The sequence below is a fragment of the Gigantopelta aegis genome, chromosome 4 (assembly GCF_016097555.1).
Source record: "Gigantopelta aegis isolate Gae_Host chromosome 4, Gae_host_genome, whole genome shotgun sequence".
NCBI lineage: Eukaryota > Metazoa > Mollusca > Gastropoda > Neomphalida > Peltospiridae > Gigantopelta > Gigantopelta aegis.
In genome coordinates, this window is record NC_054702.1 from 77,094,628 (window position 1) to 77,110,850 (window position 16,223).

Here is a 16,223-nt window from a genome sequence, read left to right on the forward strand (position 1 = left end):
TTAATCTTCATTAAAAACAATGAATTTTGAAAAAAAGTTATTTTATTTTTACAAGAATATATTTTTTAATTAAAAAATAATTTACAAAATCTTGAATTTATTTTACTTATTTTTCATTTATAAATTAATTAATTAATTAATTAAAGAATTGAATAATGTTTATAACATGCATTTAGATGAATATCTATTAATGCAACTACGAGCGACATCGAATAAGCTTATGGGCAGACAAGACAATTCCGCAAAATCATTATTTGACATACATTGTAGATGGCGCAACAAATAAAATTGAAGATACTTTTTAAATGCTATTTATAGTTTGAATTTTCCAAAGCTAATACGTTTTTAACTTTAATGAATGGTATACATTGTATAATATCCAAAAGGTTTTTCTTTACGTTTGTTGCGATACACCTTGAACCGTGTGGTATATTTTTAATAGAAATAGGCTTACGTACACAGTTTCTGCTATAAAGTACCGTTATTGAGTTGTTAAAATAACATAATTATGTTCTGAAAATACCAACACTTTGTTCACCCATATCGGGATTAACTTATTTACACGTGGTGAAATCATTATTTACGAATTGGCCAGTGTTGGTTAATCCTTTTATTTGAAATAACACCCGGATTTAGTGGCTACCATCATCCACGTTTGTAAATGTCTTACAACTTGCTAATCTACTTGAAGCCAGTTACGAAGAAACCGAGGAGAAACTGAATTGTCAAATAAAAGTTAAATAGCAATAAAACATGTTCTTCTGAATGAGCATGTTGGTGTTAGATTCAGTTTAGGCCTGCACATGGTCCATGATTTGGAAAGACAAATGAGTTAGACGTGATGACAGTAATCGAACCCGTAATCACGACATTATGAACGAGGTCAGTATGTTTAGATTATTTGTTTTTAATCTATCAGTTGAGGGGATACTGTGGTTATATTGTCAACTAACGTATCACCGATTTTAAGATGACTAAATAACGAAATAACGAGAGAACTAGACCAATCAACAAAAATTCATTGTCATTTTTCTACATGCTTTTTCAGATATGCATAATGTGGTTATACGAATAAATATATTTTTAAATTACAATTCGTTTTCGTGTATACATACAAGGTGCAGTCCGTCTCAGTACGCGTGGAATGCTAATTTAATCACACATCGTAAACTGGTGTTTGCACAAATCTTATAAATAAAATTAAAACTTGTTTGTTGCGCGAGTTGATGTACATGTTTTAATAAACCGTGCTAATGCTACTTTGAAAATATATTATAGACTACACTATCAATGTGGTTTTTATTGTAAATGATTTTATTCTGTTTTGACGTAAGAAGAAAAGTAAACGTGTTTTCAAAATAACCAAAAATACTCTTTCTGTGTTATATTTAGAAATCAATCGGCTCAGAAATAAATAACTGAGTAAATTTCAATGAGTGAAAACGACGTACTCCACTCAGCGATCATGAATGCGATATAGTCCCTATCGCACGATCGCTTGATGGTTATACAACATGCGAATCAACGATGGACTCCAATTTGGAATTCAGAAATCATTTAGGGGCTTTGCGATGGCACAACATATTCTATGTCTACCAAACGTTGCTATCATACGTTGATTCGTTACGCGTCGCAATTACCGCGTGTTTGATATCCATTTACCAGTGTCTCGAGGTGTTCTAAACAGCCAGTGTTTTACGACAGGTGCATCAAAGTTAATCGTGGTATGAAGTGTCTTGTCTATGGGAAAGTGTATAAACAGACCATTGCTGATTTATCAGTAGGAGTAGCCTAGCTATGTAGCAACATAAGCATACATGTATATTAGACACCACATAGCTGTAGCTTAAAAATGTGCTGAGGTGTTGCTAAACAAATATCCTTCCCTTTCTTAAACAAACATTACACTGATGTGTGCATAATTTTGATTTACAGTTTCATTGAGAAGACTTCACTAAGAAGCCAGGAACCTCCATGAAAATGGCCAAACATTTTAAGACTCATGCCAAACATTCCCATTCAAGAGACAACTACTGGCAGATTCCTACAATGGGAGACCGACGTCTCCAGTACCTCAGCTACCAAGTTGTCCAGAAAAGAAAGTCCACACAGATGCTGAACGGCAGACTGCGTGATTCAAATATCCAGTTTACCAAATCGGTGGAAAGAGAATGGAGAATTAATTCTGTCAGGTGTTTACAGGATACCACGTCAGTGAAGAAACAGCTTATAGAAATTAGAGGATTGCAGAAGGTGTTGAAAGAGAGGCGGGAATCGACGGTGAGGAAAACTAGTCCGAGTTCGCCATATGGTCGGTATGACGGCCAGTCGATAGCGTCGTATCATCGAGACGTGGCTAGAGTCATCCTTGACGGACACCCGCAGTTTAGAAGATTAAGAAAAACACATGAATTAAAATTAGATGGTTTATTACAAGGAAAAGTCGTTAATTATGGCGAAAAACTGAAACAACTGGAGGATGTATTATCACAGCCAAATAAAAAATAAACTGTGTATCAAATGAAAAAAACAAACAACACATACACGCACAAACACAAACAAAACAGACATACGCACAAACACAAATAACTTTCTTTGAAGGTACATGTAATTCCGAAAACAAACATAATTCATTCCTGTATGTCGGTCTGTGGTAGGCCTAAATACATTCCAGGTGGACACTGCATAATGACATACCGGGTCAGACGGACCCCCCCCCCCCCACCCCTCCCACACACACCCCAAAACATGTTTGGTATATCTAGCTAAAGTGCAGTAATTTCCAAGTGTATTGCACCAATTCACTGCGAATATAATAGCCTGGTTAGAACAACATGGATGCCACATTGCACGAATATGCAATAACTTCCTTTTGGTCTCACAATAATAATCGAAAATTCCCATTGTATATAAGAAAAATTACCTATATTTATTGTTTTGTCAGACAAAATGATACAAAACTCATGGATTTTGTTTGAGTTAAAAAAAAAAAAAATCATTAATCGTAAAATAATGATAAATGCAAAACCTCGTATTATGCACTTCGAAGACTTACGTGTTAATTCGAAACAGAATGATAGCTAAGCTTGTTGATGACATCAAACACCGTTGTTTATTTAACCAGTACCACAAGACATATATCCAACCCTTTAAAAAAAGCAGACTACAAACACGTATGTGGGCCTACATATCGTTTGAAATACGGCTAAAATCACTGGCACGATTTTAAATTGTATTGACATATAAATCCGGACGTACATTAATAGACCTAGTAATTATTTAATTTTGGAACTCGACAAAGAATTAATTTATTTCGTCGTCAAAACATCAGTTAGGTTTAAATACGAGTAGCATACTACTAGATGCAAGTCTTTATTGTTAATTAAAACAATACTTTCGTTTGGCATATGAACATATAAACAAAATAAAACGAAATAAAAAACCCTCCCCACGATATAATGACAACTGTTTTTAATGATACTAATTACATGATATTGTTGTATCTGACAAATCAAATAAATATCATATTACTCGTAAGTTGACCCCTAGGTTCTGCAATAAGACTTTACAAGCATGGACACATTGTCGTGCTGACAATGTAAGTAAAAGCCCACATGATCTGAATGTCGGAGCATTCCGTCTTGAGTGGTGAATGTGCTGCAAGCCAAGATTACCCTCTAGTTAATACCAGAACAGACTGGATCAAGAATAGTGTCAGCTGTTATGTCACTGTATTCTCTATTTAATGCGTATAAATATGTTAACGGACCAAACAAATCAGAACCCCCCCCCCCCACCCCACCCCCGACGAATGTCATTGTGGACCTAAACACAACAATCTCAACGGACAGTGAACTGAACTTTATTTACACTCTGACCGTAATTCAACGGCATATGAGGTAAATTTTAAAACTATAAGTAAATAAATAAACGACAAGATGGCACATTAGTCCTAATAATGATGCACATCAGGTATTCAAACGTGTAACCAAAAAAGAAAAAAAGAAAAAAGTGTATGTTTATGGGTTCATATTTGCATTTGAAGACACACATTGTAAACTAAAATCGTAAATCAGCCATGGGACTTAGGAGCATGTATAATTTGTTTTACAGAAAACTGCTAGCTACCAGAGTGTTTAATAGTCAATTAGCATTCTAAATTTGTAAACACTTGGTCTAGACTGGCAACATGTCTTTTCTTTCATCATTATATAATGAAATTCATCACCGATTTTATTTGTACACAGGTGTCGCAAGCGCGTACGATGGTGGCACTGTCCTCTAATCTGAAGAAAATACACACGCACACGCACACAACACACACACTTTACTAGAATCCGAATTAATACATTACGGACCCCTCCATGAGTTGTTGGCATCTTTCGATGTCCTAATAACTGTAACTAACGGACGAGAAAACAGTGTACCAGAAACCAAGTCCAACGTTTTTAAGGATCATTCTCATATACACCGGTGTGTTAGTGCATTTTCTGTAATAAGTAGGCTTGCTATTACAAACATGATGTGGAAATGGACAGTATGATGTGAGATTATACAAGGGAAGATAGTCATTACTCGATACCGAGTTATAGCCTAGTATACACGCCGACGTTAATATTTGTTCTACCATTTACAGGCGCGTTCATGGGGGGACGTGGGGTGGTGCTTTGTGGAAGAGGAGTAAAAATGAGCCCCGTTGCAACTTAAAAATCACTGTATATTAATACCAAACTGTTACATTAGTTTTAACCGAGTGTTTGATAGCACACATTGCGGTTAATTCCATTTGTGTGGAAGTCGTGGTATGGAGCCATTGGCACAAGAGCTTCCATGTGTTCTCTCTCCCCCCCCCCCCCCCCCCCTCCACCCTCGAATATGGATTACAACATTTATTCGCAATCAGCTATGTGGGGTTGCAAACGAATCACTACGCATTTTGACACGGATTACAGTTAATATTGTGGGTAGAATGATAAAAATGCATGGTGAAAAGGTTTCAAGCAAGCTCATTTTGATCGAATATTTCTTTCTTTTTTTTGCCCGAATTGGAGGCTTTGCTCCATCTCAGGGGATGGGAACAGTTGCCCCTCCCCAATCAGGCTCAAATCTTACCAAGTAACACTTTTATGGGGTTTTAAAAAAATATTCTACCTATAACAGTTATCGCAGTTTATAGCTTATGTGTCGGCAGTGTGTGTTCTCTAAGACACTAAATCAATTGCCACACATTTAGGACCGAATTGCTGATAAAAATACTGTGCCGAAATGTACCTAAAATGTGTTTCCTTTTTATAATACACTATTCTTTTTATAATACACTATTTCTTTTTATAATACACTATTCTTTTTATAATACACTATTCTTTTTATAATACACTATTCTTTTTATAATACACTATTCTTTTTATAATACACTATTCTTTTCAAACTTGTAAAGTTTCCATAATAACTGCAAAATATGTTAAGCATAATTCAAAGATGTGGTTCAAATATGGATTTAGGCGAGAAAAACAAACAAACACAAAACAAAAAAGAAAAGAAAACGGTAAACATTGATGTTTTACATTTTTTTTATGTCACCACATTTATTATGGAAGCTATGTGCTATGATTTATATGAAGTACATTGCAGCATACAAATCACGGTCCCGAAACTCTTCCACTGGTGTCCAATGTCCAATAGTGTTGCTATATATTTAGTAATACCCAGCATATAACAAAATAATATGTTCTAACATTACGTCTATAACAAAAGCTAATATTGTTTTAGCATCACAGCCAATCACAAATCGTAAATACTTATAACTACACATGCAAGCTATGTTAAAAATGGACACTATATGTTCGCGTCTGCCAAACTGACAAAATACAACAAAAACTAAACGTTGAATTAAATATATGCAAGTTTTTGTAATTTTATTGTATTTTGTTATGCGTGTATTATGTATTAATTATCGGGACATCTATAGGCGTGTGTGGAGGATGAACAATAAAGTTTTTTTGTATATAGGCGTGTGTGGAGGATGAACAATAAAGTTTGTTTGTATATAGGCGTGTGTGGAGGATGAACAATAAAGTTGGTTTGTATATTGATTTAGCATCGGCTATTGGATACCAAACATTTCGTAATGCCGACAGCCAGATATTAAACTAGCTACATTTTTCCAAAAATACGAATGTTTTTATAAGCATAGAATAGCACATACCACGGCCTTTGATATACCCGTTGTGGTGCACTGTTTGGGACGGAAAAAAACAACAATTAAAGAATGGGTCCATTGAGGTGATTTGATCCTGGGACTAAAGCACCTCAGGCGGGGTGGGGTTGAAAGAGATAAAGATATCTTGGTCTTTGTTTCTGTAATTGTGTTTTTGGTATATGAATGGATATACTATATATTTTGCAAATGCGATTGTCGACATGTCTATAATTAATATTTTGTTTTGTTTCGTAACTCTCACGCATGCCCGCGTATCTAAGGGTAATTCTATTTGTTTTCAAGGATGTTGCATGCAATGGATATATATATATATATATATATATATGTGTGTGTGTGTGTGTGTGTGTGTGTGTGTGTGTGTGTGTGTGTGTGTATATATATATATATATATATATATATATATGTATGTATGTATTGATGTATGTATGTATTGATGTATGAATATTTATATATTGTATGTATGTCGAGGTTGACTGTTACATACATAGATATTAACGCACTGGCGCTGGAGGTAATTAAATCCTTTCTGGCTTCACAAATTGTCCCATGCCGTTGCTGGGACTCGAACCTGTGGCACCGAATCGCCCGCAAATTACAAGACTAACCACGATGCGCTCCGAGCTATCGAAGCATCCATAAACAGGATGTTCTTTAACTCAACCACATGCATGGGGCCTACAATCTACGCGGTCGATCCCGCTTACGTGCATAAAACAGTGGGCAGACCTGGCACTGGCTAGTATGTATTGTATGCATGTCGAGGTTGACTGTTACGTACATGGATATTAACGCACTGGCGCAGGAGATAATTAAATCCTTTCTGGCCTCACAAATTGTCCCATGCCGTTGCTGGGACTCGAACCTGTGGCACCGAATCGCCCGCAAATTGCAAGACTAACCACGATGCGCTCTGAGCTATCGAAGCATCCATAAAAAGGATGTTCTTTAACTCAACCACATGCATGGGGCCTACAATCTACGCGGTTGATCCCGCTTACGTGCACGGAACAGTGGGCATATATGTATGTATGTATCATGAGGATGTCCTAAGTAGATGAAAGGCCCCACCCCCGTAAATATATCATAAGTTATAATACATATTGCCATGTAAATACTGGCCAATGCATATAAATGTAAAAATAAAAGATCCCTTGTTCAAACCCTTCAATCTACATCACATACTAGTAGGTTGATCTTTAATATGCAGCGAAAAAAACCCCGTTTACACTAGCATACATTTGTACTGAATATTTACTTATTTCACTGTTATACAACACAATAATAAGAGCATCAAAGACATGGCATGATAAGATTTATAAATGCGCGTGTTAAAACATTCTCATCAAATGTCTCGCCATTTTTAAACACTTCACTTTATTTCAATAGCTGTGCGAGTGTGCCACATCCTTACAACTATTGCAAAATACTGGATCGACCTGTTTAAACATATTAGGACATTCGTTGAAACGACACGACTGGTATATCAAAGGCAGTGCTATGTACTACCCCGTCTGTGGGATGGTGCATATAAAAGATCTCTTGTTGCTAATCTAAAAGAGTAGCCCATGAAGTGGCGACAGCCGGTTTCCTCTCTCAGTATCTGTGTGGTCCTTGACCATATGTCTCACGCCATATAACCGTAAATAAAATGTGTTGAGTGCGTAGTTAAATAAAACATTTCTTTCTTTCTTTCGTTGAAACGGAAACACACATTTAGGTAATCATTACAGTAGTGTATTTGATGCGCCAGTGATTTCTTCATTAACTGAAGAAATGAGCTCGCCTAATATACATCAGTCTACATTTAGTCCGCACATTATGTCATCCGATTTCATATAGTATAGTTTGAAGGCCTCAAGAGTTGCTAATGGAACACTACTTCTGATATAGCACTAAGAATTTGGTTAAAAACTAGAAGCAACAATATACGAGCACAATAAAGGAAACGGCTAAATACAATCTATCGTCCACTTTAAGATAAAATAGTTTTAACTTATACTGCGTTGTATAAATGACGTATATTACGTTTTGTGTTGAACTACCAAACGAAAGAAGTAAAAATAATAAGAGTCCAACAAATCAACTATAACACACAAATTAAAACTGTGGTACAAATTGTAAAATATGCCCAAAAGATTATGATACGAGACATCAAAAAGCAAGTTTACTATTCACTAGCCAAAACGTCCCTCATCCCAACCCCTTAAAAGATATCCAAAAGATGAGACTAGATAATAACAATAATATATGTTTTAAAATGTTAGATCAGCGATGGATAGATTACATACATCCTCTTTCATTAACTTATTATATAACTTTTGGCAATTTACCTTTATTTTTAAAATGCTAACAGCAAAATAGTTCCGGCTTCCTTACAGTGAAGATAACACTTTCTACAGTGACGATAACACATTTTAGAGTCAAATAGTGAAAATTTCACTCTAAAATGTGTTATCGTCAATGAGTGACCGATAACACTTTTATTTCACTGATATTTTAAGATATTTCACTAAATGTTATATAATAATAGTGATTATTCGTTTTTAATTATGGTCACTCTATTTATTTCACAAGATAAAATTATGCGCCAAAGCTAGCTGGAAACCGATGTGTTAACGACACACAGTATCCTGGTTATAATTTGATCTTTTCTCCTTGACTACCCAACAGTTCAGTCCACTTCTGTGATATGAACATGACAGCAGATGTAAATAATGTAAAATAGTAAACATCATAGTGCTTGATGAACTTTTAAGCATGTGATTTGGTCGTATGAACACTCGCAATAGAAGAAGGATCTATGACTTATCACGTTATTATTTTATTATTGCACATAATGTTGCCAATAAGTATCCAGTTAATACTGCATGAATGTCATTATAATGACTGAAATCAGGGCACAGTTATGTAACATCCATCTTGCTGGTCCTGAAACCAAATATTTCTAGCATGTATCTTTGCCACGTATGCATTTAGAGTCTTAAGACTGTGGAGCATTCACCACATTCTTGGAAAACACACAAACAAACAAACACACAAATTTAGCTGCATTGGAAACATTATGTAATGTACCCGGCGTTTCTTCGCAGCTTTCTGCAAAAGACAATGCAATGTTTTAGACTGTTGAAATGAACACAAGTTTAACACTGTGACCCTTCAAAATCACTGAAATCGAGATAATTCTTCAACATCTGTGGAACATGCAGCTGTGAGAATGTTCCCGGTATTATGTGACCCTTGATGACGCACGACCTTATTTCTTTTCGGCAGTTTGCAAGAAGAGACTGCGGTGTGCTCACTAAATTCCGTACAAATATTATCGTCGATTGCCAGACCTTGGGCTGGGTCTCGGCGGCACGCAGGCATTTGCGTAAGGTGTTGGCTGCTTCTTCACAGTAAGAAGCAACGAACCAAGTTATAATGACCGTTTTGTTTCGGTGTACAGCATGCTCGACCGGATTGCACGGGCCACAAGGATCGTCAAGCGTGGACCGTGCATCCAATTTACTGCCGGCCTTGATCAACTGTTTCACAATGTCCAAAGGTGGAAAATCCATATCCACTGCGAACCATAGCGGTAGCGTTCCTGCATCATCTTCAATATTTGGATTTGCATTATACTTCAAGAGCACCGACACAATACTCGGCTGTTTGGTGAAAACAGCTTCGTTGACGGCAGTCATCCCATGCAAACCACGGATATTCACCTGGCATCCAGCATCAAGAAAGAACTTGGTCGTTTGCACCTGCTTTGATGTCACCGCGCTTATTAACGGTGTAATGCCATCCCTGTTACGGGCGTTGAGATCAAACCCCCTTTCGATCAGATCATTGCAACAAATAACGTTTCCACCCGACGCGGCATAATGAAGAAGGGTGTTACAGTTATTGGGTTTCTTGTTAATATCAGCGCCCTGATATATTAGGAACCTCATTACTGCTAGATTTCCCTTCAGGGCCGATATATGTAACGGCGTACACCCGAGAAAGTCCTGATTGTCTATATTGGCTCCTGAATCGAGCAGCAGCTTGCAGCACTTGAGTTGTCCTCGCTCAGCCGCCAGGTGCAGGGCACTGCGCTTGTTGTAGGACACCATATTGACGTTACACTTCCAATTGATCATCATCCTTACCACCTCGTGATGCCCGTTCATAGCAGCCATCATCAGAGGAGTGAAGCGTCGAATGTCCTGGGCGTCGATCTCCGCCCCATTCAGAAGCAACACACCACAGCAGGTGGTATCCCCGTGCTGTGCTGTGTAGTGCAGGGCCGTTGCAGCACTGTGGCACATTCTGTTAATGTCACACCCATTGACCAGGAACAACTTAATTAGTTCTACATATCCTTTCTCTGCTGCACAGATCAATGGCGTATTACCGAAGGTGTCCTCCTCTTCCAAATCCGCTTCAGCACTCACCAAGAATCTACAGACTCCCAGGTGACCACTTTCTGTGGCACAGTGCAGTGCAGTCCGGTCCAGATAGCCCCGTCGTCTGACAGATGCATGGTAAGCCAAGAGACGTTTCACTACGGAAAGATGACCATGTAATGAGGCCAAGATTAGAGGAGTGTCATTCTCCGAATTCACAGAGTTCACATCAGCACCAGCATTTATCAGACACTGACAGCAATCAACGTAGCCTTCAGATGCAGCATTGTGGAGTGGGGTGTTAAGTAGCGGACCACTGGTCAGATCAATGTTGCTTACCCAGTGTATAAGAAGTTCCACCATTCTGACGGACCCCCGTTTTGCTGCTAATGCTAAAGGTGTGTATCCTTCTTCATTTACCATGTCAGCAGAGTTTCCGGCATGCAGCAAGGCAACAGTGCAATTTTCGTTTTCCAGTAGACATGCCATGAAAAATGCACTGCGGCTGTCCTGTGGATCCATGCGGCTACTGTCTAGCAGCTTGTGCAGTAGTTCCTGATCCTGAATGACAACCGCATCTTCTAAACTGTATGAAAAAAAAAAAAAAAAAAAAAAAAAAAAAAAAAAAAACTAGAAATTACACTTTAAGCCTTAGGAACAGTTGTGGTGGAGACGGGGACCTATGCCCCCCTCCACCCCATCCTGAGGATGAAAATGTACATGTGTTTTGTCCTACTCTATAAAGATGCATATCTGGCTTGTGTCCTTCCATTGGAGACTGTGCCCTATCGTTCCTACAAGCCTGCAGTTACACTAATTACGATTTTTCTATTTACAGATGTGGAACTAATAAGTAGTTTTAATGGATTCCTACGCTGGATGGTAAATATAAAAATCAGCGGAATACGATTCGAATAATACAGAAATGATCATCAAAATACGTTTTAGCTAGATTCCTTTGTTTTAATTTAGTCAACGAGTTAGAAATTAGGCGTCATATGCAACGGTTCGAGTAATGCCAACCATAGGGATTGCAATATCCTGTCTATATACCTTATTCCATAGCATCTATTATAGCCAGAGGGTGGGACGTAGCCCAGTGGTAAAGCGCTCGCTTGATGCGCGGTCGGTTTGGGATCGATCCCCGTCGGTGGGCCCACTGGGCTATATCTCGTTCTAGCCAGTGCACCACGACTGGTATATGAAAGGCTGTGGTATGTGCTATCCTGTGTGGGATGGTGGACATAAAAGATCCCTTGCTGTTAATCGGAAAGAGTAGCCCATTAAGTGGTGACTGCGGGTTTCCTCTCTCAATATATGTGTGGTCCTTAACCATATGTCCGACGCCATATAACCGTAATTAAATGTGTTGAGTGCGTCGATAAATAAATAATTTCCTTCCTTCCTTCCTTCCTATTATAGCCATGGGCCCGTCACAGTATCTAGTTTTGCTGCTATAGATCTAGGATTAATTCCCGTTTGTGGGCCCATTGGACTATTTGTCGTTCCAGCCAGTGCACCACGATGGTATAACATTGGTATCTCAAAGGCCATCGTATGTGCTATTTTGTGGGATAGTACATTATAGATTATACATTGCTACTTATGGAAACATGTAGCGGGTTTCCTCTCTTATGGTTATATGTCAGAATTACCATAACCGATGATTAATACACCAATGTGCTCCAGTGGTGTCGTTAAACAAAAACAAACTAATTTTTGAAAGCGGCTCACCCACTTCTAATATACGTGCAATAGAACATATTTTAGTCTACAGCATCTATAGCTACATGACCGGCCTCGGTGGCGTCGTGGTTAGGCCATCGGTCTACAGGCTGGTATGTACTGGGTTTGGATCCCAGTCGAGGCATGGGATTTTTAATCCAGATACCGACTCCAAACCCTGAGTGAGTGCTCCGCAAGGCTCAATGGGTAGGTGTAAACCACTTGCACCGACCAGTGATCCATAACTGGTTCAACAAAGGTCATGGTTTGTGCTATCCTGCCTGTGGGAAGCGCAAATAAAAAACAGTGTCAGAATGACCATATGTTTGACGTCCAATAGCCGACGATAACATAAAAAATCAATGTGCTCTAGTGGCGTCGTTAAGTATAACAAACTTTACTATAGCTACATTATTACACACCAGTGTACGATATTGCTCATCTCATAACAATCACTCAATATCTAACTAGTGTAATATTGGCCAGCGTGACGTAGATCATTTACTGACCCAGTTCGTAGAAAAAAAATAACGTGTAGTGGGTCTCGACATCTGCTTCTGCGTTGCTTGTTTGCAGTTGGTTTGTAATAAATAAAATACTAAACGAGCTTGCCTGTCATACCATTTTTATGAAACTCGTAAACAGTGTTCACTCGTTTCATAAAAATGGTATGACAGGCAAGCTCGCTTAGTATTCTATATATAGCATGCTTGTTGTAGCATTGTCTGTGTATTATGCATCTCATTACATACGTGTCTGCATCTAGGCGTGCGATCTCCCATTTCTAGGGATGGGGGGGGGGATGGGGGGATGGGGGGGGGAGAGAGATTGGAAGATTGGTAATTTGCCCGAATTAAACCAAAAAATGCCAGAATTTGGATAATATAAGTTGTAGAAGCATCACGAGGGGTATATGGCTTTTTATGTACCCTTTGTGTGTTCTTTTACCCCGAGCCGAAGTTTTTAACTTCAAACGTTTGTAATACGAAATTGGCTGAAACAGATATTAATAATAAAACTAAAAAAAACTTCTTTTTTTTTTATCAGAAATGTATGTAGTAAAAAAATATATATATTAAAAAAAAAACAAAAAAAAAAAAAAAAAAAAAATGTTGCTAATCGTGCATTAATACAATAACACCACGACCGTAATTAGGTGGCCGAGTTCAACATTGCAGCTTTAAAAAGTATTGAAATAGTGTATTTTATAGTAAAAATAAAATTAATTATGTATACTTGATTGATTATCAATGCTATTTATAATCTGATTATTGCTTTAGCATTAACTGGGGTGGTTGGAAACTGTTGGAAATTACAGACGGGGTATAAGAGAATTTGGCTCCGCCCACAGGGGTATAAGGAATTTGTCCAACGGCAAACAACCAATGAGATTAAAGAATTTAACATGAAGGCGAGATAACAACATTTATTCATATTAGCATTACTACCAAACAGCTACATAGGGTTGCAAACGAGTCACTACGCATTTTAAAATACATTACAACTAATTTTGAGGGTACAATGAATAAATACATAGTAAAAAGGTCTCAAGAGGCTAGAAATTTTTTCCCGAATATCTGCATCATTTTTGCCCGAATTTGTTTGTTCCAGCATTAGGGGGGCAGTTGCCCCAAAACCCCACCCCCGTCTAGTACGCTTATGCTTATCCGTTAGATTTATTATTTGGAAAGGAGGCAATTTAATCGGTTCAAAGCCTAGCAGATTTTAAGAACCGGTGTTAGTTCTATTGCAGGAATTCTTTCCTTTTTTAAAGTTGTGATTTTTAAAAAAATATTTAAACGTACATAGCGCTTCCCGTAGACCTATTTTATTTCCCGAACAGCCGTAACTGTTTTTACCGGTAGTGCTGTTTATGTGATTAAAGTTATTTTTTGGCACGAGTGTCAAATGGAGATTGTGCGCCTTTCGTTTTCTTTATAGTTATCTACTTTACATGGGCGTCCGGAAAATGCATTTCAGAACATCATGTTTTCAAAATGTTACATGCTGCGATCAACTTCCAATGCTAGTACTAATTTAGTAAATAACTATATTTATTACCCCAGTGACCACTCATAACAGGGAAAATATTTTCCGTATTTTCTCAATGAGAAATATTCTGCAGTGGTGTGACGTACAATATTACTGGATGATTTGACGCTTACAAACCAATGACTTTGTCGGTACTAAATATAACATTATCACAATTTGGCAAACACACAAAATGACGTCATGTACTTTGAGGAGTTTGTGTTCACGACTGTTCTGTTAAATTTATAACAAAATGTAATTTTGACGCAAATCATTATTTATATTTTTAGCAGAATAACGATAACTTTTGTTTTTGAAAATTATCTGTGAACGTGATTAAAATGCAAAGTATAAGCAATACTCAGAACAGTGTGTAAAGTGGTTTACATTGTTTCTATAGCCTACATGTACGTGCATGTGCATCTAAAATAAAGGCGTTTAGAGAAAACACAGCTGGGGGTAATAAATAGAATAGCAAACTCCGTACCAGTTGTTATCAAATTTATGTTCCGAGTGAAATACTTTTAATTTGACACTCGCTAAAGCTCGCGACAACTAAAAATTATTTGACTCGGGACATAAATTTGATAATAACTGGTATCTCATTTATTATCCTCTATATATCTCAGACGCTTTGTTGTTCGTTCGCCTCGAACATGATGAAGGGGTGGATCTAATTATACAGTCGTGCTAAAAAAAAAAAGAAAAAAAAAAAAGTGCATATTGTCTAAAGGGGGAGGGGGTTCGAACCCCTTCCCCCCAACGCCCACCCTGTATTCGCTTCTGTAGTGGCTTCAAATGATCTCTAAAATACTTTCACATTTCATAGCTCTGCAATACTGACGTAAAACACGATTTTGCTGTCGAAATTATCCATGAAGAAAAGTTATTTTGAGCAAACCCAGCGAAAAACCACGTCAAGGACAGGTTTAAACAAGCAATACAATTGTAACTCAGTATTAAACTAGAATTACTGAAAACCAGACATACGAAATGCACAGTAAACATGACCCAGGGTTTAACCTAGGTTTAAACCATATGTTTCCAAAACCCACCGATAACCTAGACATATGAAATCAGTCCAAACTTTTTAACATTACCAAATATACGTTAGTTTTTTCGTAACCAGGGGCCTAATTCACTAAACTCTCGCAACTTTGCGATCTCGCAGTGCAATGCTAAGACTTGCAAAGAGGATGCTTTGTTGTTTAGCAGAGCCTAAGAGACCTTTGTGAATTAGGCCCCTGGTTTCCAACATCACTATTTAGACCAACATTCCTTTCCTTTATTTCCATAACATGGCTAGTTCGTTACAAATAAACAAAATAAAAAGAAACACTTGAAAAAAAATATCTCATTACATTCGTCTTATGTAGACCGAGATGTCTGTTAGCTGTAAAATTATGGAACAGCTAACGTGCTGGCCTGCATGCAATACACCTCGATTTTCAGTTGTAAACAACATTGACCCCGCGTGACCTAAATATTTCTATACTGTAGTCGCGAGGAGCAACAGCGTATTATCTCAAGCGTTTCGATGTCAAAGCTGTGACAGTATCGGCTACCTTATTACGTATGTAATCCCTTACCTTTTCTGGCCGGCCATCTTTCCCCTACTAGCCCGAGGACTTTCAAAACACCCTTCTCGTTCACATCATAATAAGAGATAACACATTCCTGCAACTGACATTATCTAGATCATGTGATCTACGGGATACAACTCTTCCGCTATACTCGTGGAAGTAAGCAGTTGAGGTACATATGGCTCCTGGCATGTCGTTTTCATTTACTGTTAGAAGAATTTTATTATGGAGTTTATCGGTTACAAATCGAAAACGATATATTTAAAGAAATAATCTCTCCCCCCCCCCCCCCCC

General features: G+C 37.7%; 1 protein-coding gene across 1 annotated transcript; it reads right to left on the reverse strand.

Annotated features, from left to right (window-relative positions):
• Positions 1 to 9,023: 9,023 nt before the first annotated feature.
• LOC121371127 (putative ankyrin repeat protein RF_0381) lies at positions 9,024 to 16,207 on the reverse strand. The gene is made up of 2 exons (XM_041496791.1): positions 15,936 to 16,207; positions 9,024 to 11,176 (listed from the first exon to the last, which is right to left on the reverse strand). Exons 1-2 carry the CDS (start codon positions 15,950 to 15,952, stop codon positions 9,361 to 9,363), a joined length of 1,833 nt encoding a protein of 610 aa, XP_041352725.1. The 5' UTR covers positions 15,953 to 16,207; the 3' UTR covers positions 9,024 to 9,360.
• Positions 16,208 to 16,223: the final 16 nt, after the last annotated feature.